At 48.1% G+C, this 19,084-nt stretch overlaps 1 protein-coding gene across 1 annotated transcript in view; it reads right to left on the reverse strand.

The window, feature by feature from the left end:
* BRD4 (bromodomain containing 4) overlaps positions 1-19,084 on the reverse strand; it is a 76,265-nt gene that overhangs the window by 8,363 nt on the left and 48,818 nt on the right. Inside the window, 8 exon segments of the mRNA XM_056325925.1 lie at positions 696-787; positions 789-1,239; positions 1,411-1,804; positions 3,099-3,151; positions 12,232-12,342; positions 13,843-14,141; positions 15,395-15,594; positions 16,232-16,441. Of these exon segments, the coding sequence (XP_056181900.1) occupies positions 696-787; positions 789-1,239; positions 1,411-1,804; positions 3,099-3,151; positions 12,232-12,342; positions 13,843-14,141; positions 15,395-15,594; positions 16,232-16,441 (1,810 nt within the window).

The raw sequence follows: 19,084 nt of genomic DNA on the forward strand, positions 1-19,084 counted from the left end.
TTCTCAAGGTCAAGGAATTGAGATCAAGTTCCTCACAGTTCTGACATCTCCAAGTTCCTCCAAGACTTTAGATATTCAAGATCCTCACAAATCTGAGAACCTTGAGATCCTCAAGAACTTAAGATTCTCAAGGTCAAGGAGTTGAGATCAAGTTCCTCAAAGTTCTGACATCCCCCAGTTCCTCTGAGAGTTTAGATATTCAAGATCCTCACAAATCTGAAAACCTTCAGATCCTTACAAACGAGATCCTTGAGATCCCCCAAGAACTTGAGAACCCTGAGATCCTCAAGAACGTGCGATTCTTGAGGTCCTCAAGGAATTGAGATTGAGTTCCTCAAAGTTCCGACATCCCCAAATTCCTCCAAGGCTTTAGATCTTCAAATTTGAGAACCTGAGGATCGTCACAAACGAGATTCTCAGAAATTCTAGAACTCTGAGATCCTCAAGATCCTCCCACACTCCCTCTCCTCAAATGTTAGGAGGATTTGGGATGGAGAGCAGCACTGCTGGGCAGTTACATCAGGCTCCAGCTCCCGGGGGCTTCCTCTGCACCCCCCACCATCTACCAAGGGGTGCTGGCGGAGCCTGGCCGACGCACGGATGCCACCCCACCACCCCATGTCCCCCCCCCTCCTCACGCAGGGCGACTGGGCTCGAGCTGTAGCCTCAACCGCCGCCCCCCGCCTCCTGCTCACCGGTCGAGTAGGGATCGGGCTTATGATGCCGCGGCGACGGGTGATGCTGGATGACCTGCTGCGGTTTGGCCGGCTGCGGTGGCGGGGGGCGGCGGGGGCGGTTGTGGGGGCGGATGTTGCTGCGGCGGCGGTTGGGGTTGGGGGATGTGGGATGGGAAGGGCATGGGTTGCATGTGCATGGGCCGCGGCGGCGGCTGGTGCTGCAGCTGCTGCACCGCGGGGTGAGCCGGCGGCTGCAGGGGCGGCTGCGGCTGCGACTGGACCTTCACTGAAGGGAGAAGAGGAGTCTGCGGCTGCTGCACTTTCTGCAGCTGCTGAAGGTAGAGCTGCATCTGGCTGGTGCTCAGAGGCAGGTTGTGGTGCGGCGGCGGAGGTTCTTCGTCCTCCAGCAGGACCTGGGGAGGCTGGGGCAGAGGCGGCTGAGGAAGCATGGGTTGCTGGCTGATGGCCGGCGAGACGGCCGGTGGACGCGAAGGCTTCGGGGGGAGCGCGGCAGCTCGGTTACTGGGTCTGGAGGGCTGCTGAGGCAGAGCGTTGTGCAAAGCTGGGGAGAAAGGGAAGGACACGGTGGCACGATGGACACCAGGAGCCCAGGACCTCCCCTGGCCCACCCACTCCCGCTCCTCCATCCATCCCGTTCACCCCCCAGGAGGAACAAACCCCTCCACTGCCACCATCCTCATCCTCTGGAGGAAGAACCAGAGGTCGGGCTCACCTGGAGGAGACACCACGGCATGCTGGTTGAGGTGGGGAGGAGTGCTGTGCTCGGGCGGCTGGGGGAGGTGGGGTGGCATCTCCGGCTGAGGCAGATGCATGATGGGTTGGGTGAAATGCGTCATGGTGTCAAACATGTTCCCCGGCAGCGGGTGCTCCAGGACGGGGACTTGTGCAGGGACGAAAGGCGGAGGAGAAGATTTCATTGGTGGTGGAGCTTGTTGAGGAACGGGAGGGGGCGGCGGGGGCGGCGGGGGCTGCTGGGGTGGTAACGGCTGCGGTGGTAAGGGCTGCGGTGGTGGAGGGGGCGGCGGGGGCTGCTGCGGTTGTGGCGGTGGAGGAGGCTGTGGTGGCGGCGGTTGCTGCTGCACCGGTTGATGGTGGTGATGGTGATGCTAAGGGAGGAGAAAAAAAACCCAGTGAGTTACCGAAACACCTCACCAGTAAACCCCTCGTAGTCACCCGAACGCCCGCCCTCCTCACCACTGAAGCACCCCCCCCAGTCACCAAACCACTTTCTGGGTCACCAGAACCCCTCTCTGGTGACCCAAAACCTCTCTCTGGTCACCAACAATGACCTCCCAGTCACCAAAAGGCCTCCCCAGCCATCAAAACACCTTTTTGGCCACCAAAATCTCTCTCTCTGGGAACTCAAAACCTCTCTTTGGTCACCAACAATGACCTCCCAGTCACCAAAAGGCCTCCCCAGCCACCAAAAAAACCTTTTGGTCACCAAAACCCAACCCCATCTCTGGGAACTCAAAACCTCTCTTTGGTCACCAACAATGACCTCCCAGTCACCAAACACTTTTTTGGTCACCAAACCTCCTCTCTGGTGACTCAAACCTCTCTTTGGTCACCAACAATGACCTCACAGTCTCCAAAAGGCCTCCCCAGCCACCAAAACACCTTTTTGGCCACCAAAATCTCTCTCTCTGGGAACTCAAAACCTCTCTTTGGTCACCCACAATGACCTCCCAGTCACCAAACACTTTTTTTTGTCACCAAAACCCCTCTCTGGTGACTCAAAACCTCTTTTTGGCCAACAACCATGACCTCCCAGTCACCAAAACACCTTTTTGGTCACCAAAACCCCTCTCTGGTGACTCAAAACCTCTCTTTGGCCAACAACCATGACCTCCCAGTCACCAAAACACCTTTTTGGTCACCAAAACCCCTCTCTGGTGACTCAAAACCTCTCTTTGGCCAACAACCATGACCTCCCAGTCACCAAAACACCTTTTTGGCCACCATAACCCCTCTCTGGTGACTCAAAATCTCTCTTTGGCCAACAACCATGACCTCCCAGTCACCAAAACACATTTTTGGTCACCAAAACCCCTCTCTGGTGACTCAAAACCTCTCTTTGGTCACCACAATAACCTCTCAGCCACCAAAACACCTTTTTGGTCACCAAAACCCCTCTCTGGTGACTCAAAACTTCTTTTTGGCCAGAAACAATGACCTCCCAATTCACCAAAATGCCTTCCTGGTGTCCTTCCAACCACATCCCCCAGGCTGGGGTGGCTTGGGACACCTTCCAAGCAACCCAAAAACGTCTTTGAGCGATGGGCTCAGCCAAGCCACGTGTGCCGGCACCGGTCCCTCCCGGTATTCTCGGTGTTCCTGAACCTCCCCGAGGATTCAATCCCAACTCAAGTGAGATGGGATGGATGCCGCATCTCCTACCTTTTTTTGCTCTCGTCCCGAATGCCCTTTTTTCTTCAATTTCGGTGCCATTTCTGCAAAAAAAAAAACAGAAGGGGGGGACAGAGCAAACGTTAGTACCGCAGCGGTGCCGCTCTGCCCCATCACCCCCGTCAAAAGTCAACGGCACCATCCAGTACCAACAACGGCAAAGGAGAAGGATTTAGGCATTGCTCGAGCTGGATGTCCCTGGGGACCACTTGCCCGGAGGTTTCACTGCCCTGCTGTTGCAAAAAGGAGAAAATTGTAGCAGAAAGGAGAAGAAAATGAAGGTGAAGACCCCCCCAACCCCTTTCTTCCCACCGGTGTCTTCGCGGTGGAAAAGGACCCAACAGCCAAGAAAAAACATTGCTCAACCAGACTCAGCTATTCCAGGAATGCTGCCTGGCCCCGAAGGGGGAGACAAGGAGCGAGAGACTTGGCAGGAGGAATTAAAAAAAAAGAAAAAAAAAAGAAAAAAAAAAGATATCAAATATCCCGGCTACGCCAACAACAATTTTCCATCCCCCCTTCCCCCTACATCCTCGGAGGGTCTGGGCGTCCTGCGGGATGGACTCTCACGCCTCCTCCCCTCTGGAGATATTTTTAAAGTGGCGTAATCGAAAACAACTGGTTTGAGTTTGGGTCCAGGGCGACAATTTCCCAGGATTTCCTCCGCAAACTGTGCCAAGAAACAGCGGATTCACAAAAATCCATCCTCCGAGATCCACAAAAATCCCTCGGGGGTGGGAGTTTTGCTTTTCTTTGGCGTGGAGTTCGGATGGAAAACCTTCAGGGTGACAATGTGGGTGGGGGGTGGAAGGTCCCAGTCCCTGGGGATCATCTCCCAGATGGGATTTTGCCTTTCAGTCCCTCCAGAAATTAAGATTTAATTCCTGAAGTTTACTCCTTCACCTGTTGTTTTATTTATTTTTTTTTATCATAAGGCAGCACCAGTGACTGGTATCAGCACTGGAGCATGCCCAGATGCTTGATGATGGGATTTATTGGACCAGTGGCACCATTGTGCAGGTTTTGAGGCTGAAGTCCATAAAAAAGTAGCTTTTTTGGGAAAAAAATACCAACCAAAAAAATGGTTGGGAAGGCAAGAAGGGAAAATTTCAGCACTGGCAGCTCAGTTCCTATTCACCCGCCTGAAAAAGCTTGGTTTTAAATAGAAAAATATTTGGTTTCAAGGTGGAAAGAGGCTTTTTGAGTTCATGGTTGATGATCCCTCACTACACAGTGCGGATCCGGTGGATCTGTGGGTAACGGGAGAGCAGGAGGTCGCAGTGGATGCCAGCATCCAGGGATGTGGTGAAGAGTGAAACGGGGATTAAAATGCTGCCAGGGAGATGGGATGTTGGGAAGAGGTAGGATTCCTCGAAGTCTCGTGGTGATGGGATGGACATTTGTGGCTCCAAATGGGCATCCATGGATCCGGATGGGCATCCAGGGATCTGGATGAACATCCCTGGCTCTGGACAAGTGGCTGTAGCTCCAGATGGACACCTACAGCTTCAGATGGGCATCTGTGACCCTGGATGGGTGTCCACGGATCCTGACTGTCACCCACGGCTCTGGATGAGCCTCTTGTGGCTCAAGATGGGTGTCCACTGATCCAAATGGGCAACCACAGCTCCGGATGGATGCTGGGCATGAATCCCCCTTCCAGAAAGACCAAGATCTGACACCTTCTTCCATCAAGAGGGAAAAAGTGCTTAGCAGAACCTTGTTGCTCATCCTGCTGACGCTGGAGAAGAAACAAGGACAAGAAATGGAGACAAGCTTCTCCAGCAGATGCTCCCGATGGATAAAACATGTCCGGGTACAGCTGGTGGGGGGTGGAAGTGGCTTCACAGAGCACCCGGTTGGTCTTGTCCCACTTAATTAGGATAAAAGCACTCCTAAGACAGTAAAGAAACCCCAAAATCAGGAGAAACACGCAGAGCACGGGTGCCAGGTGGTAAGAGAAGAGAAAAACTGCGGACCAAGCCAGGGTCAGCAGGGATGGAGAACGGGTTCCCAAAAAAAAGCCACATGATCCAGCGGTGTCGCGAGCGAGCGCATCCCTGCTCTGATGCTGGGTGGAAAGAGGAGCTGCCACGGTCTGACCGTGCAGCTCCCCAACCCAGCTGGTTCCTGGCATTGCTCCTTCGGGAAAGATGGGCGCGCTCCTCTCCATCCATCCATCCATCCTCCAACGTGTCACGACCCAACGGTTCTCCCAGGGGAGCTTTTTCGGCGTAGGCTTTGCCATCAAGTCTTGGTGTAAGCCAAACAGCACCACAATGACCCCAGGCAAGACCTGGGAGCAGGACGGGTGAATCTTGCCACTTCAATCACTGTAACTGTGGCTGGAAGTGGTGGACAGATGCTTTGGGAGACCCTTCAACAAGAAAATGAAGCCAACAGAGACCAAGAGTGGCAAAGCCACGACGGTCCCAAGGGGATGACCCCGTGGGATTGGTGATTTGAGAGACACAATGAGCTTGGCAAACCCAACCAAAGGATGAACCTTCTTCACTGCTGAAGATGGTTGTTGAGTGACAGCTGGTGTCGTGAGGTTTGGCATCTCACCAGGGTACAAGAGCATCGAAAAGAAGCCCTGTCCCATCTCCAACCCCAACGGCATTTCACGCTGGGACGTCTTCCCCAAGAAGACGAAGCCCATGGAGACCATGAGCAGCAACGCCACGATGGTCCCAGGGGGGATCCCCCAGTGGCATTGGTGAGTTTGGAGATGCCAACTCTACCAAAGGATGAAGCTTCTTCACCACGAAAGATGGTTGTTGGGTTACTGCTGGCGTTAACATGGTTCAACATCTCTACCGGTGTCTCCCCAGGGAGCAAAAGCACTGAGGAGAAGCCCTGTCCCATCTCCGACCCCAACACAGTTTTGTGCTGGCCAGTTAGATCTCATCTGCAGGGCTAAAAATCCCTGGGATTAAAGAAAAAAATAATTTCTATGATGTCATGTCAAGATGTTTCCATAACAGAAAGGCTGAATTGCTGCACGAGGCTCCGCTCCTGCCAGTGTGACTGCAGCCATGTGTATGTATTTTTTTTTTTCCCTAAATCCTCATCTTTTACTCCCACCCAAATTTGCCCAAAGTAGCAAAACACCAACATATGGTTCACTATCATCATAATTTCACATTATTAGTTAAAATTCCATGATTATACAAACAGTGCATTTTTCTGTAGCAAGCCACTTTATTGATTTTATTATTTAAAAATAAAAATATCAAAGCTATACAATTTTTCTCTTTTTTAGAGGGGGAAAAGAAGCTGGTGGTTACAAGGCTGCGAAATCCCGAAGCATGCAGAGAGAATATAAAAATAAACAGATTTATATAAAGTATTTGTAGCAGATCAAGGTTAAGTGGAAAAAAAAATCTAAATAAATGCCGTTATGGAAACAGTTTGTTCATACTTAAATTCATCCTGATTTTCCAAGTCTGGTGTATTCAAGAAAAAAAATAAGATCTAAAATTACAAGTTTGCTAAAAACATGCAGTTATACATTCCAGTAAAATCATGATCCCATGTATTTACCCCTGTGTCTCCCAGGAAAATAACAAACTTATTTGGGGAAAATAATATAATAAATGCTAAAAGTGACTGGAGTCCAAAATCCAACCCAACAGCAACAAAAAAGCAACTTTTATATATAATATTGGCTATAAATACAATTTTTATATGCAAGAAGGAATTGCTATTAGGTTTTAGGGCCGCAGAGCTGCGACAGAGCCTCCTGGATTCAGCAGTGGAGTATTTTTTTTAGTGGACAATACTAATTTTCATTAATTGTGCTCTTGGGAGATGGGACTGGTGCCTTTGTCCACCCTACAGACCCCATCAATCCCCCCCCAAATTTGGGATGCCAGCAACTGTGGCTCTGCCAGAGAAACGACCGGGTCAGCTGTTATTCTCCAAATCACATGAAATACACCAAAATTTGCCTGACAGGGTGCTGGATCCCCACGAAGGGGATGCTCAACCCAGAGCCACAGCTACTCCACAGTGGGAAAGACTGGGAAGCAACTGGGAAGACTCGTGTTAGGTCACCGAGGGACTCCAGTCCTTCCTCCCGTACCCCATGGCCGAGAAACTGAACCAGAAGGAGCAAATTACCTCAAAAGGCACAAAACTACTTGAAAAAATAAATGGTTGGGTTCAATCCATCCGTCTCTCAAACTCCAAGGAAAATGGACTGAGGATTAAAGTTCCCCGAAAAGAAACCAGCACATGGAGGACATGGCGGGGGGGGGGGGGGGGGGGGGGGGGGGGGATGGGATTTGGTGGCTGGGACTGAGCTTCAGCAGCACCCATGGGTTCAACCTGGATGCTTGGGATTGAAACCTGGTACCTGAGGACTAAACCTTTACCTTAAACCCAGGCTCCTGCAAATTAAACCCAGAATACCAAATTAAATCCAGGTTAACTTTGAATTAAACCTGGGTACCTGTGGATTAAGCCCCAGTAGTTCTGAATTAAAACCAAGGATGTGTGAATTAAACGTGGGTACCTGCAGATTCCAGGTCCCTTGGAATTAAAATTGTGATTTAAACCCAGGTACATGCAAATTCTGGGTGCCTGGGAATTAAATCTGGATGCTGGGAATTAAACCTGGGTGCCTGGGAAGGAAACCTGGTACCTGAGGACTAAACCTTTACCTTAAACCCAGGCTCCTGCAAATTAAACCCAGGAAACTTTGAATTAAATCCAGGTTAACTTCGAATTAAACCTGGGAACCTGTGGATTAAGCCCCAATAGTTCTGAATTAAAACCAAGGACGTGTGAATTAAACAAGATTCCAGGTCCTTTTGAATTAAACCTGCGATTTAAACCCAGGTACATGTCAATTAAATTCCCGGGTCCCTGGGAATTAAAGCTAAGGTACCTGCCAATTAAACCTGGGTCCCTGCGATTGAAACCGTTGTACTTCTGAATTAAACCCGGCTACCCCGGAATTAAAACCTGCCCACTTCTGAATTACAACATGAGCACCTGCGATTTAAACCCACCCAGATGGCCTCGTGTTTTTTGTTTTGTTTTTTTTTAAAATGTATTTTTATATATATTTTTTAATTTATATATATACTTATATATTTATATATATAATTAAATTAAAAAAATTAAACTCAGCTACTTCTGAATGAAACCCAGATACCTGCTAATTAAATCCAAGTACCTGTGGCTTTAAACCCAGATATTTTTGAATTAAACTTGAGAGATTTTAAACTCTGAAGTCCCAGCCACCGCTAACTGGACCCAGCCTTACGTTAATGCCTCTCCTCCTAAAAATGGGATAAAAATCTTTTGATTTGCTACGAGCAGCTCCGCAAACCCCCAGGAACAGGTTTCCCAGCACTGCTGAGCCAGCTCTAATCCCAATTTTTAAGATTTTTAATCCTTCCTAAAACCTTGAGCAAGCAGCAAAGCCGCCCTGCTTTACGCCACCGCGTAGAACACGCGGTAAATGCGATCCGCCCGCGGGAAACAGAAGCAAAGCCAAATCCTCAACCATCAGCTCACTGAGCCTCAAATTAAATCGCTAAACTTGTCATCGCTGCTGTTAATTACCGTGATTCCCCCCCCCTCCCCCCCCCCCTGGTTTTTCAGGGGTCTTGGGAAGCACCTCCCGTCACACACAGGGGATTAAATAATTGAAGCATCCTCAAGTTGTGAGGATGAACAGGCAGAGCCCGCCCCGATTTGCCATGAAATCACCCCAAATTTTGTGCCTACCAAACCTAAGCCAGGTTTTACATTGCCCAAGCACCTGAACAGCCCAGCCCAAGATGCTCCAAGCTGGGAGAAGCACCGGGAGATGCCGGGAGAGCTCACTTGTGGCTGGCTGCAAGCGAAAAATCCTACCTAGGTGCTTCCAGGATGCAGTTCGGGGTCATTTGCATCCATTAATTTTTAATTACAACAAGTTAAACCGGAATAACCCTCTTGACTGGCACCTCTGGTTTTCTCAGGGCTCAAGGCAAAGGCTCAGTCCCATCTCCTACGCTACAAAACCGGTATTATCCTCAGTTTTCCTTCCTTTGAAGCCTCCTATTTTCAGATTTTCACCCCAATGCTCCCGATTTAATGCAATACCATGTTTAATTGCCAGCTCCAAGGAGGGATGGAGATGTTGCATGGATTCAAGCAGGTAAAATAAAAATAAATCTGATTTTAAAAGCTCTGGCTTGCAAAAAGGCAAGAGGCAGCTCGTGGGAGCCACCGCCGAGCAGTAAAATGGCACTGTAAAGAGAATAAAATGGAGTTGCAATCGATTGCAATTAATTCTGTCTTACAATTTCATCGCATCTGTGTTTGCTTATATGCATTAGCATTAAATGCCTCTTTTTTTAATGATACACCCAAGCAAATGCCAAAAAATCAAGGTAAGAAAATCCTCTATTGCACAAAGTGATCCCACCGTCCAGCGGCTTGGCGGGCAAATAAAAGCTTTGTTAACAGAAAATAAATTGCTAAGATGCCAGATCGCCTTCAGAATGGCAGGGCAACATTTTAATTTTGAAGCTTACTAATTGAAACTCTAATTCTCCGCTTCAGCCAGCGCGGACGCCGCCTTATCCTCGCCCCCCCGCCCCCCCCCCCCAAAATAAATGGACGAATATTTCACAACAGCAAAACGAACCAGCTCGTTCCGCTCGGGGTCGTTAAAATAACATCACTGTAAACACGCTGGGTCAAAAATACACCTTAAAACATCTTAGAAATGTCTTTTGAAAAGGTCTTAAAACTTGCATCTTAAAAGAGCTTTTAAAAGAAGGTCTTAAAATGCCTTGAAATGGCCTAAAAGGTCTTTTAAAAGGTCTTAAAATACAACTTAAAAAGTGATTCAGTGGTAACACGACAAATACCGGGATGGAGAAAATCTACTTGATTATCATCAAATCCCTGCGGTCACAAGGTTTTCATGGTGTATTTTAGCAGAAAGGGGAGGAAAAAATGCTTTAGGAGACCAAAAACCCATTGGCACTGGAAATTAACTGAATACAAGAGATTAATTCTCTTAATTAACTTCCTACCCCAAGCGTTATGGGCTGGATTTGTCCCCCGATGGCGTAATGCTGGCACAGAGGGAGGGTATTCGTGCCAGAGCCGGGGTCCTTAAGCCTCTCCCAAGGACCTGACCTGGACATCAGCCAAATCCATCCCAAATACTTGGGAGACGAGATGGCAAAGATGGGAGGGATACTGGATTTGGGAAAAAGCAGCCAAAAAGAGGAAAAGTGCATTTAAATAAAACACCAAGAGCAACCCTGGGCTCCTCCGCATCTAACCAGGCGTCGTTTGGGGGAGAAACACCCAAAAAAGAGCATTTTCCGCTCTCCTGGAAGCTGGATTTACCAGAGCAAGAGCAGCACGTAGGAGATGCTGGTGCTTTTCCAGGTTTGAATTTCTGCTCATTGAAACGAGAAGGGTTTGGCACCGGTGCATCCTGAAAAATTCCCACCTCGCATCTCGCATCCCTGCTGCTGAGCTCCGGCAGGATCCCTGAGCTCATCCCTATAAATCATCACCCTGGAAGGATCCTGCCATCCCACTGCGGATCTTCATCAGCTTTATAAGGGGCAGGGGGAGGGGAGAGAATTTTAAATCAAACACAATTCGCAGAATTGTAGTGGATGGGCTTAGTAGGTTGATTTTATCATTTTACTTGGAAATGGGATGCTGGGATTAAAGCTCTGGATTTGGGATGAGTTGATGTTAGCCAAGATTAATGAGATGTGATACGTCACGATAAGCTGATCACTCCAGTTTGTTTTGGTTGATGGGACTGTGAGCTTGGCAGAAATAAAGCTAAACTGGATCCAAATTTGTTTAAGAACACAAATATGGCAGGTTTTGCTTTCTCCCATATCAAGCCAGGGCAGAATTTAGCACCAAATAATTTAATTTTCCGATTGCTGAGAGTCAACCCTAACCACTGCATTGAAACTTTTTTAAAAAAAAAAGCCTAAGTCCATTAAAACCACATTAAAATAGATCAGGATGTTCAAAGACAGCAGCCTCCAGACTTATCCTGGCCAAACACATCCCTAAAAAGCAGAGGGAAAAAAATCACATCCCTAAAAAGCAGAGAATCACTGGGAAGCATCGCCAGCACCAGCTCAAACTCAAGTCTGACCAATCCTGCTTTTTTTTTTTTTTTTTTTGAGGGTTGTTTGGTTGTTTTTTGGGGGGATTTCTGCTCCTTTTTTCCATGCCGTTCACCCTACGTGCCCCACCCAGCTACCAAAATAAATCCAGCTTATTGCCTGCCACATGCACATCCCACTTTCCCAACCTGCTGGAGATGTGGAAGTGGTACCAGCAAGTGAAGCGCTGGGATAAGCCCGGCTTAACCTCCGGACTCCAGCCAGGAGGAAAAACCGGCTTCAAGTGACGGCACCAGCTTTGCTCCCCTAAAAACCAAGGAGGGAACGCCAGCACGGAAAGCATCATCGCGGAGAAGAACAGAACAGCCTGATTTAAGCCCGAACACTGGTGGTAGGAGGGAGAAGCAAAGAGTTACGCAGAGCCGATGCCTCTCTGGTGATTTAAAACTGAATTAAAAAGCATTTTTTGCTCAAGAGCTGCCCGATGCCGTAGAAGAAAAAGGTTTTTGCCCTTAAAACCGGATTCCTATGTCTTTCTCTATCCCCTGCGGCACGAGCAGTGCTGGTCACAATGTTTTCAACCTCTCCTTCGAGGGAATAGAGCTTTTTTCCTGAAAATTACAAATCTAAGTCGTTAACCAAAGAGCTACCTTGGCGCACGCTAGTTTTTTGGCTCCCGCGCTCGCATCCCAAGTTCAACAAGAAAAAAACTTCGGGAAAAATCATCCTGTCGGGCTCAAGAACTGCCAGAGACAACATCGCTACCGCCAAGTTGGCCACGCTGAGCCCCAAACCCCAGCAACATGCAGCTGCGTCTATGGTTTTGCTCATTCTAAAGACCATTTATACAAACAAACAAACAAAAAATTTAAAATAATAATAATAATAATAATAAAAAAAAAAAACAACAAAAAAAAGTAATTAAAAGACCGAGCCAGGAATGAAAACATATTTATTTATACAGAAACCAGGTCTAGGACTGAGTCGTTAAATAAGCTGCGTCTAACCTGTTTCTGAATCTTCACTGTCGGAGGAGCTGGACTCGCTGGTGCTCTCAGACTCTGAGGAGGAGAACCCCTTCACTTTAGAGGAACCAGCAATGACATCCACTTTCTCCGCTGCAAGAAGACAACAGTACGACATCGTTAGAGGCTAATTAATAACCCGCAGTCCTGCCTGGTGCTGCCTGCTCCTCCCGTACTGACAGCAGCAGCCACGCGGATGGGCTAAGCCGAGCTCCAGTCCTGCCTGTCTGCTCATTTGAACCGGGATTTAGGCCTCGCTTGAGCGAGGACCTTCCTCATCCTCCTCATCCCGGCTCCGAGCGGGAAGGTTTGGCTTTAACCAGCCCCTTTGGGTCTCCTCCTCCAGCTGGCTCGTGTCCAGCCAGGAGCCGGTGCTTAATCCCGCGTGGCTGTGTGACACGGGGTTGGAAACCCGCTGGGTTTTTCATTTTTTATTTGTTTTTTAGCTGCCTCAACTTGTTGGTGTAAGGAGGTGGCAGGAGGCCGAGGCAGAGGAAAGGACAAAAAAATCACCTTTTTTTTAATAGTTTCAATCAGAATCCCGATGGATGGGTACACGCTAGGATTTGCTCAAGCCACTGGCCACGCTGGAAGCCTTTACTAAAACTCCTACACTAAAGAAAAAGACCCATCTAAATATTTTCCTAAGGTATGGAAGGATAAAATCCCGAAGGATTTGGCCAGCTTTGTTTCCCCCTCTGATTTATCCTGAGAAGTCATTGCTACCCCCTGGCCATGGGAAATCAAGGGACCCCCTTTAAATCCCCCTATTTCTCCCTCTGCTTGCTGCCACATCCTTTTGCTTTGGGTGGTTTATGTAAAAAAAAAAAGCTTTTCGTCATTCTTCAGTCGTTAATAAATACATGTGTTACACAAATCTGTATTTCAAATTGTATTAAAAATAGAAATGGGTATAAATTTCTAGATAAAATGTACCTAAATTGCGTTTATGGTTAGAACAAATGGATACAAAATACATTTCAACAGATCACAAGAGACTGAAATATTCAAAAGTCTATCAAAATAAGTTAAAATATCCATTAAAAAAAGGGAAAACCCCTCTTCTACCTCCTGAAGCGGAGGTGGGAGGCACAGGGAGCCCCCTCAGCCTGAATCCCGACATCCGTCCAGCACGCCGGCATCCCGCGGATGCTGAGGGGGAGGAACTGGGTGCCCCCCACCTCGCCACTGCTCCCTGCCCCCCAACAAAGCTCTGCTGCTCATCAGGAAGGTCCTCAACGGGTTTAAGAAAAATGGCTTGCATCAGATTGAAACAACCCACTTGCAGTGTTAATTGGAATTAAACCACCGACGTTTCGGGGGTATATGGGAATAAGCGGTGGTGTATCGGTGCCACAAAATTCCAGCCCCGCGGCAAGACTCGACAAACATTGACGTGTCATTAGAAAAACAGTAAATCCAGGAAAATTTGAAAAAAAAAAAAGACATAAAATTCCTCTTTTTCACTGGACAAAGGTCCCAAGCACCTCAATACCTGCACCCACCTTTCCTCCTCCCCATCTCTGCCTCCAGCCTGGAAAAGCATCGCTGGAGAAAAAGGAGAAAAAATTGGTTTTGGGGGCTAAAAGGTACCTTGAGGTTTCCTCTTCTTCCGTAAACATGATGTTACGTATCTCTCCAGCTCCCGTAAGGTGGATGGTTTTAATGTCTCAAAGTCAATCTCGATCTCATCGGGATTGGAGTTTTTGAGCGAGGGTTCTCTCGACTGGATGATATGGACAACTCGGCCCAGTTTTTCACCGGGGAGTTTATTAATGTCCAGGCTCAGCTGCCTCTTCTCCTCATAGGACATGGGTTTACACTTCTCCTCCTCCTCAGACTCGTAGGCTGGAGGGGGCTTGCTGTTCTTCACCGCCACAGGTTCCTTCTTACTACTTAAGAACAATTATAAAATGTTATTATAGAACAGTAATGCCGAAAAGCAGCCGCTTGGCTCTAACCTCTTAAAAACGTCACCACTACACGGTGGTGGGGTTAATAATTGGAACTTCCCGTTGTGGAAAGGAGCATCTTTTTCATTTACAGCTTGAGCTGGAAGCTCAGCCACAAGGTTGGGATGCGGAAAGCTGAGCTCAACCGGCTGTTAAAGACACCCAAGGCTGAGCTCTGTCCCACCAAGAGCCGAGCGGTCGCAGGAGGGGAAAATTCAGAATTCAGAAAAAGCAGAAGCAGCTCTGGAGGGGAATTCCTTCCATCCACTCTTGGATGGACCAAGGCTCAACCGATGCTGCCCGTTCTTCAACAGGAAAGGCGAGAGGTTGGGCTATTTCAGAGCCCAACACCCCGGTACGGAGAAGTAAAATCCAGCATCCATAAAAAAATATATATTCATAAGAAGGGGGAAAAAGCAATTACAGGGACTCCTTGCCATCACCGCTGGGGTTACCTACACTTCAAACCTGACGGATGTAGACCTATAGATATGCATCCCACCATCTGCAGCAGATTGAGTGCTAGTGCAGTTCATGAATGAAGCCTGGGTAGAAAATCACCCCCCAATTAGTAAATGATGAGGTTAATGGAGTCACAGACAGCCCGTTTCCCTCCAACAATCCGCTGCCGTGCCTGCTGGGGTTCATTCAAAGCCTCAATGCAATAAATGCTGCGGTGAGGCCCGGAGACGGAGACAAGCTCCAAGATCTTGTTCATTATTTCCTTCTTTCTTAATTTCATCTCATTACAGCAAAATATGCCAAACTACTCCTTTTCCCCCGGGGTTAAATACCAGGATCCTGCCTCCCCTTCAAGCCGGCAACTAAGTGGTAGAAACTCGGCTCTCAGCATCTTACATCTTCATTTAAAACTTACAGATCCCCCCCAAAAAGGGGGAAGGGGAAAGAATTAGAGGATTCAGGGATCTGAGATCCAACAGAGCAGCTCCAGGCGATTCCCCCCAGTTCACAGCAGCCACGGGGAAAAGCATCAGCCCCCCCCCCCCAAAAAAAACGAAGCTGAACTCATGGTTGGGACTTGACACCGAGCAAAAGGGGCTTGCTGCGAGCCAGCCCTAGCGTGGTGTCACTTGTCAAGAATCCTGCGTATAATTAGCAAAGGGGAAATAATTAAAAAAAAGCGAAGTGCTGCGCGGTAAAATGTTAGGTGACAGAACGGAGACGGGGCTGACCTGGAGGTACTGCTGTTGCTGTTGCTTTTCTTGGCCTTCTTGGGTGGTGGTTCCTTGGCTTTGCTTTTCTTGGCGTCTTCCAGCTCTTCCTTCTTTTTGTGCTTCTCCTTCTTCTTCTCCTTCTTGTCTTTCTCTTTTTTCTTTGGTTTGTTCTGCTGTGGCTGGGACAGGGCTGCAAGCTGTTCATGCACCGCTTTAAGCTGCAAGGCAGACACACACCAAGATCAAGATACTTTTGCCCAGCACCTCCTCCTTTTCCATATTAATTAACTTTTTTTCTCTACCGCCTAACGCTTTCTTATCTTTTAGGAACAATTACGTTGGTTCTTCCAGCTTTTCGTCACACTGGCATTTCTGGCCATGAAAGTGCTGGCCACCACCCGAGGAAGGAGACAACCTCTTTAGGGGCATTCCTCCCTGCTACGCACTAACAACGCTTTAATTAGCATCATTAACAATGCCACGAGCAGGGAAGATGTGGGAGTCAAGGCCAGGGGTTGGAGCGCTGCTCGTTATCTCACGGGCTTTCCCCACGCTGGGTAAATCCTTGCTCCACCCCGTGAGTTCAGGGGTGTCCCCCCAAGCACAAATTCCTGCCGCTGGGGACCACCAGTGTGTCGTCACTGCACAGGACCATCCTGACAAGCACCAATTCTTTCTGCTTCACTTGAAAAATGTGAAAAAAAAAAAAAAAAAAGCAAAAAAAAAGAGCAAAGCTGATGGTCACTACTGTACAGCCAAGAAAGTCTACAGCTTTGAGCTGAAGTCCCCAAGGCCGCCAAGTCCAAGAAGAAGGATGCAGTGGGGACCCCCAATCCATCACGACGGGTGCGGTACCTGCTCCTGGAGCTCCGCTAACCGCTGAGCTCGCTCTTCCTCGGAGTCATCCGACGAGCTGTCGCTGTCGGAGGAGCTATCACTGCTGCTATCGCTAGAGGAAGGGGGAGCCACCTTGGTGGGAGGTGGCACCACCACCGGAGAAGAAGCTGGAATCACAGGTTCTTCTGGTTCATCTGGCATCTTGGCGAAGCGCATCTCAAACACGTCCTGAAAATAGAGGGTTAAAAATAACATGTGGTTTGGCAAAGCAAGGTACTACAAGCACGGCTGGGATCTCCAGGGTGTTCCCTATGGATTTGTGGTCTCCACCTGAACAACCGCCACACTGCGTGTTGCAGAAAACAGAATTTCCTGGAAGCTCCAAGCCCACTTGGAATTTTGACTGTCTCCAAGATGATTTGGGGGCTAAAATTTACCAACAAGGAGGAGAAGACTCATTTAAAAGCCACATCATCCAGGTACTTGAGATGTTCCACATCTTCCGCAATGGATCTGTGGAGAGCTGAAGGCAGGAACTGCAGCTTCGCGGTTCCAGTCCCCTCTTCAACCTGCCTGGATTTTCCTGACCCGCATCCCATCAAAACCACCTCAATTCAACCCAACCAACTTGCGCAAAGACATTACCCAATATCCTCATGAGCAAGGGATGCAACACCAGTTTAATTCCAGTTATCCCACCGATGTCAAAGTCCTTCTTTGTCCTAAAGCCTGACAGGAAAATCCATTTTCATTTGAACCTAAGACAAGGCAGATCAGGTGGGAAAGCCGGCTGTATTTAGAGGGTTTGCAGTGTCTTTTTTGTAGTTTCCCAGAAGAGGAACGAGTGCCTCTCGCATCCCAAAAAAGCTGTTTTTTCCCCCAAGGTGCCACCTTGTGAAAGGTGAACCACTTGCAGACCAAAATCCTATTTTTTGAGCACCTCCTACAACGCTAATGAGCCTTGAAAACGGGCTTGATTCATCTGATTTTAGGTATTGAGAAGTCAGGCAGTAATTTCTGAGCTTAGTGACTCACCCCAGGCTCCTTTTGGAGCCCGTAAGGAGCCCGGCAACTCCCAGATGATGACTGAAGATGGTGGGATGGACATCCCCAAGGCGGCACAAGTGTCAGTGTCCACATCTTCAACATCAAATCATAAAATAAACCAGGTCATTTCTCCTCTTGCCTATTAAAGGTTTGACTTTCTGTCTACAGTTACTGTTTATTTTTATTATTTTCCAAGTCCTGGGTGCGTGGCTGTGACCAGAAACCCACCAGCCAAGATTGGTGATTTTTAAAACCCAGTGAACTGTCTATTTATATTATATGCACGTTTATATTGATTTATAAAACTTAACTCAAAATCCTGCAGCCAACACCCCCACGAAATCACGCTGATTTAACTCATCACTCGAGCGTGGGAGCGATGTTTCCCATCCTGAGGGTGCCCAGCTCTTCTATTTCAAGCTCATCCTCGTGATTTTAAGGACCTGTTGGGTTCTCTACTACTCAGCATCCATTATTTTTCCACCCTAATTATAAAGCCGAGCAGGTGGAGCACTGCTGGACTGCATTTCTCCATCCTCAGCCGCCTCGTGCCTTTACTCAAGGTTTTTTTTCTGCAGCCTGGGTGTTTCTGGGCGTGGGAGATATTGCTTTGCTGCTTCCATCTGCTGGCAGAAACGCTGCCAACTTCACCGACAGGCTCAGGTTCAGATTTCAGGGGAAGGAGCAGAAAACGTGGGAGGAAAAGGAGAGATTTCCCAGCTCCTCAAGCTTGCAGAACAACGGAGGCACACACGTGTCACTGAATCGCTGCACTTAATGGGTGTTTACAACTTAATTACTGTTTTCTATCAACCAGAAAGTCTGATCCTTGATTATCACCAGCAGGCAACGCTCCACCAGCATATATACTCCATTTCAAAGTTCTCTAGGGTCAAAAATAAACCCCCTGGGTTGTTTTTTTTTTTAACCTACCTGGTCTTTTAATTAACAGCAAGGTTAATTTAAAGTTCCTTTGTGTGAAGTTAAAAAGCAATCCATCAATTCGAAAGCATCCAGGTTAGGCAAAGCCCTCAACGTCTGAAGGATCCCAAGAATCCAACCAGAGAGGGATGAGAAAAACCCGTGAGTGGATAATGAGCAAATTAATGACTTTTTAATCAGGGATTCTTAGTCCTACATCACTGCTACCACTGAGCCATCCTCACTGGGACCAACATGAACCGTAAACATCTTCCATGCACCGACAGTAACCTGAAAATCCAAGAAATCATCTTCTGAGGGTGAAGTGGTCACAAAAAGCAGGAGAACGATTATTCCAGAGGCAGATGTTTCCCGCACAGAGGGTAACGCTGAAGGCAGCGCCTGCCACCGTCTATTAACAAAGATGCCATGTTTATTGTTTACGGGTACACAAGTCCAAACTTGAATCTTTAGCATCGTTTCCAAACCTCAGCAGTGCTCCAGCAACCTCTGTTTTTTTACGTTTTATTTCTGAAATCAGTTTTCTGGGCACGGGAAAAGCAAACGGAGAGGTGCCACCGCGGTCTCACAGGGTGGGAAGCGGGATGCAGCCAGTGCTGTGGTACTAACCTCCATCCCATCACCGCTGCGGGGCTGGCTCTGAAATTTAATGCCCATTTTCTGGGGATTACTACGTTGAAAATGCACTTTTTTTCACCTTTCTGTGTCAGAAATAAGTTTCCCGAGTGGTTGATCTTTGCAGGGATGTATTCCCAAGCCTGTCCACTGGATTGATGCAGATGAAATCCCGATTTCATCCAGCCCTTGGTCCAGATGGTATCACCTGGCAATGCCAGTCACTGAGGATTTTCCCTCATAAAAAAGTGAAAGAAAAGAAAAATA

Source organism: Falco biarmicus (genome assembly GCF_023638135.1).
Source record: "Falco biarmicus isolate bFalBia1 chromosome 13 unlocalized genomic scaffold, bFalBia1.pri SUPER_13_unloc_2, whole genome shotgun sequence".
NCBI classification, from domain to species: domain Eukaryota; kingdom Metazoa; phylum Chordata; class Aves; order Falconiformes; family Falconidae; genus Falco; species Falco biarmicus.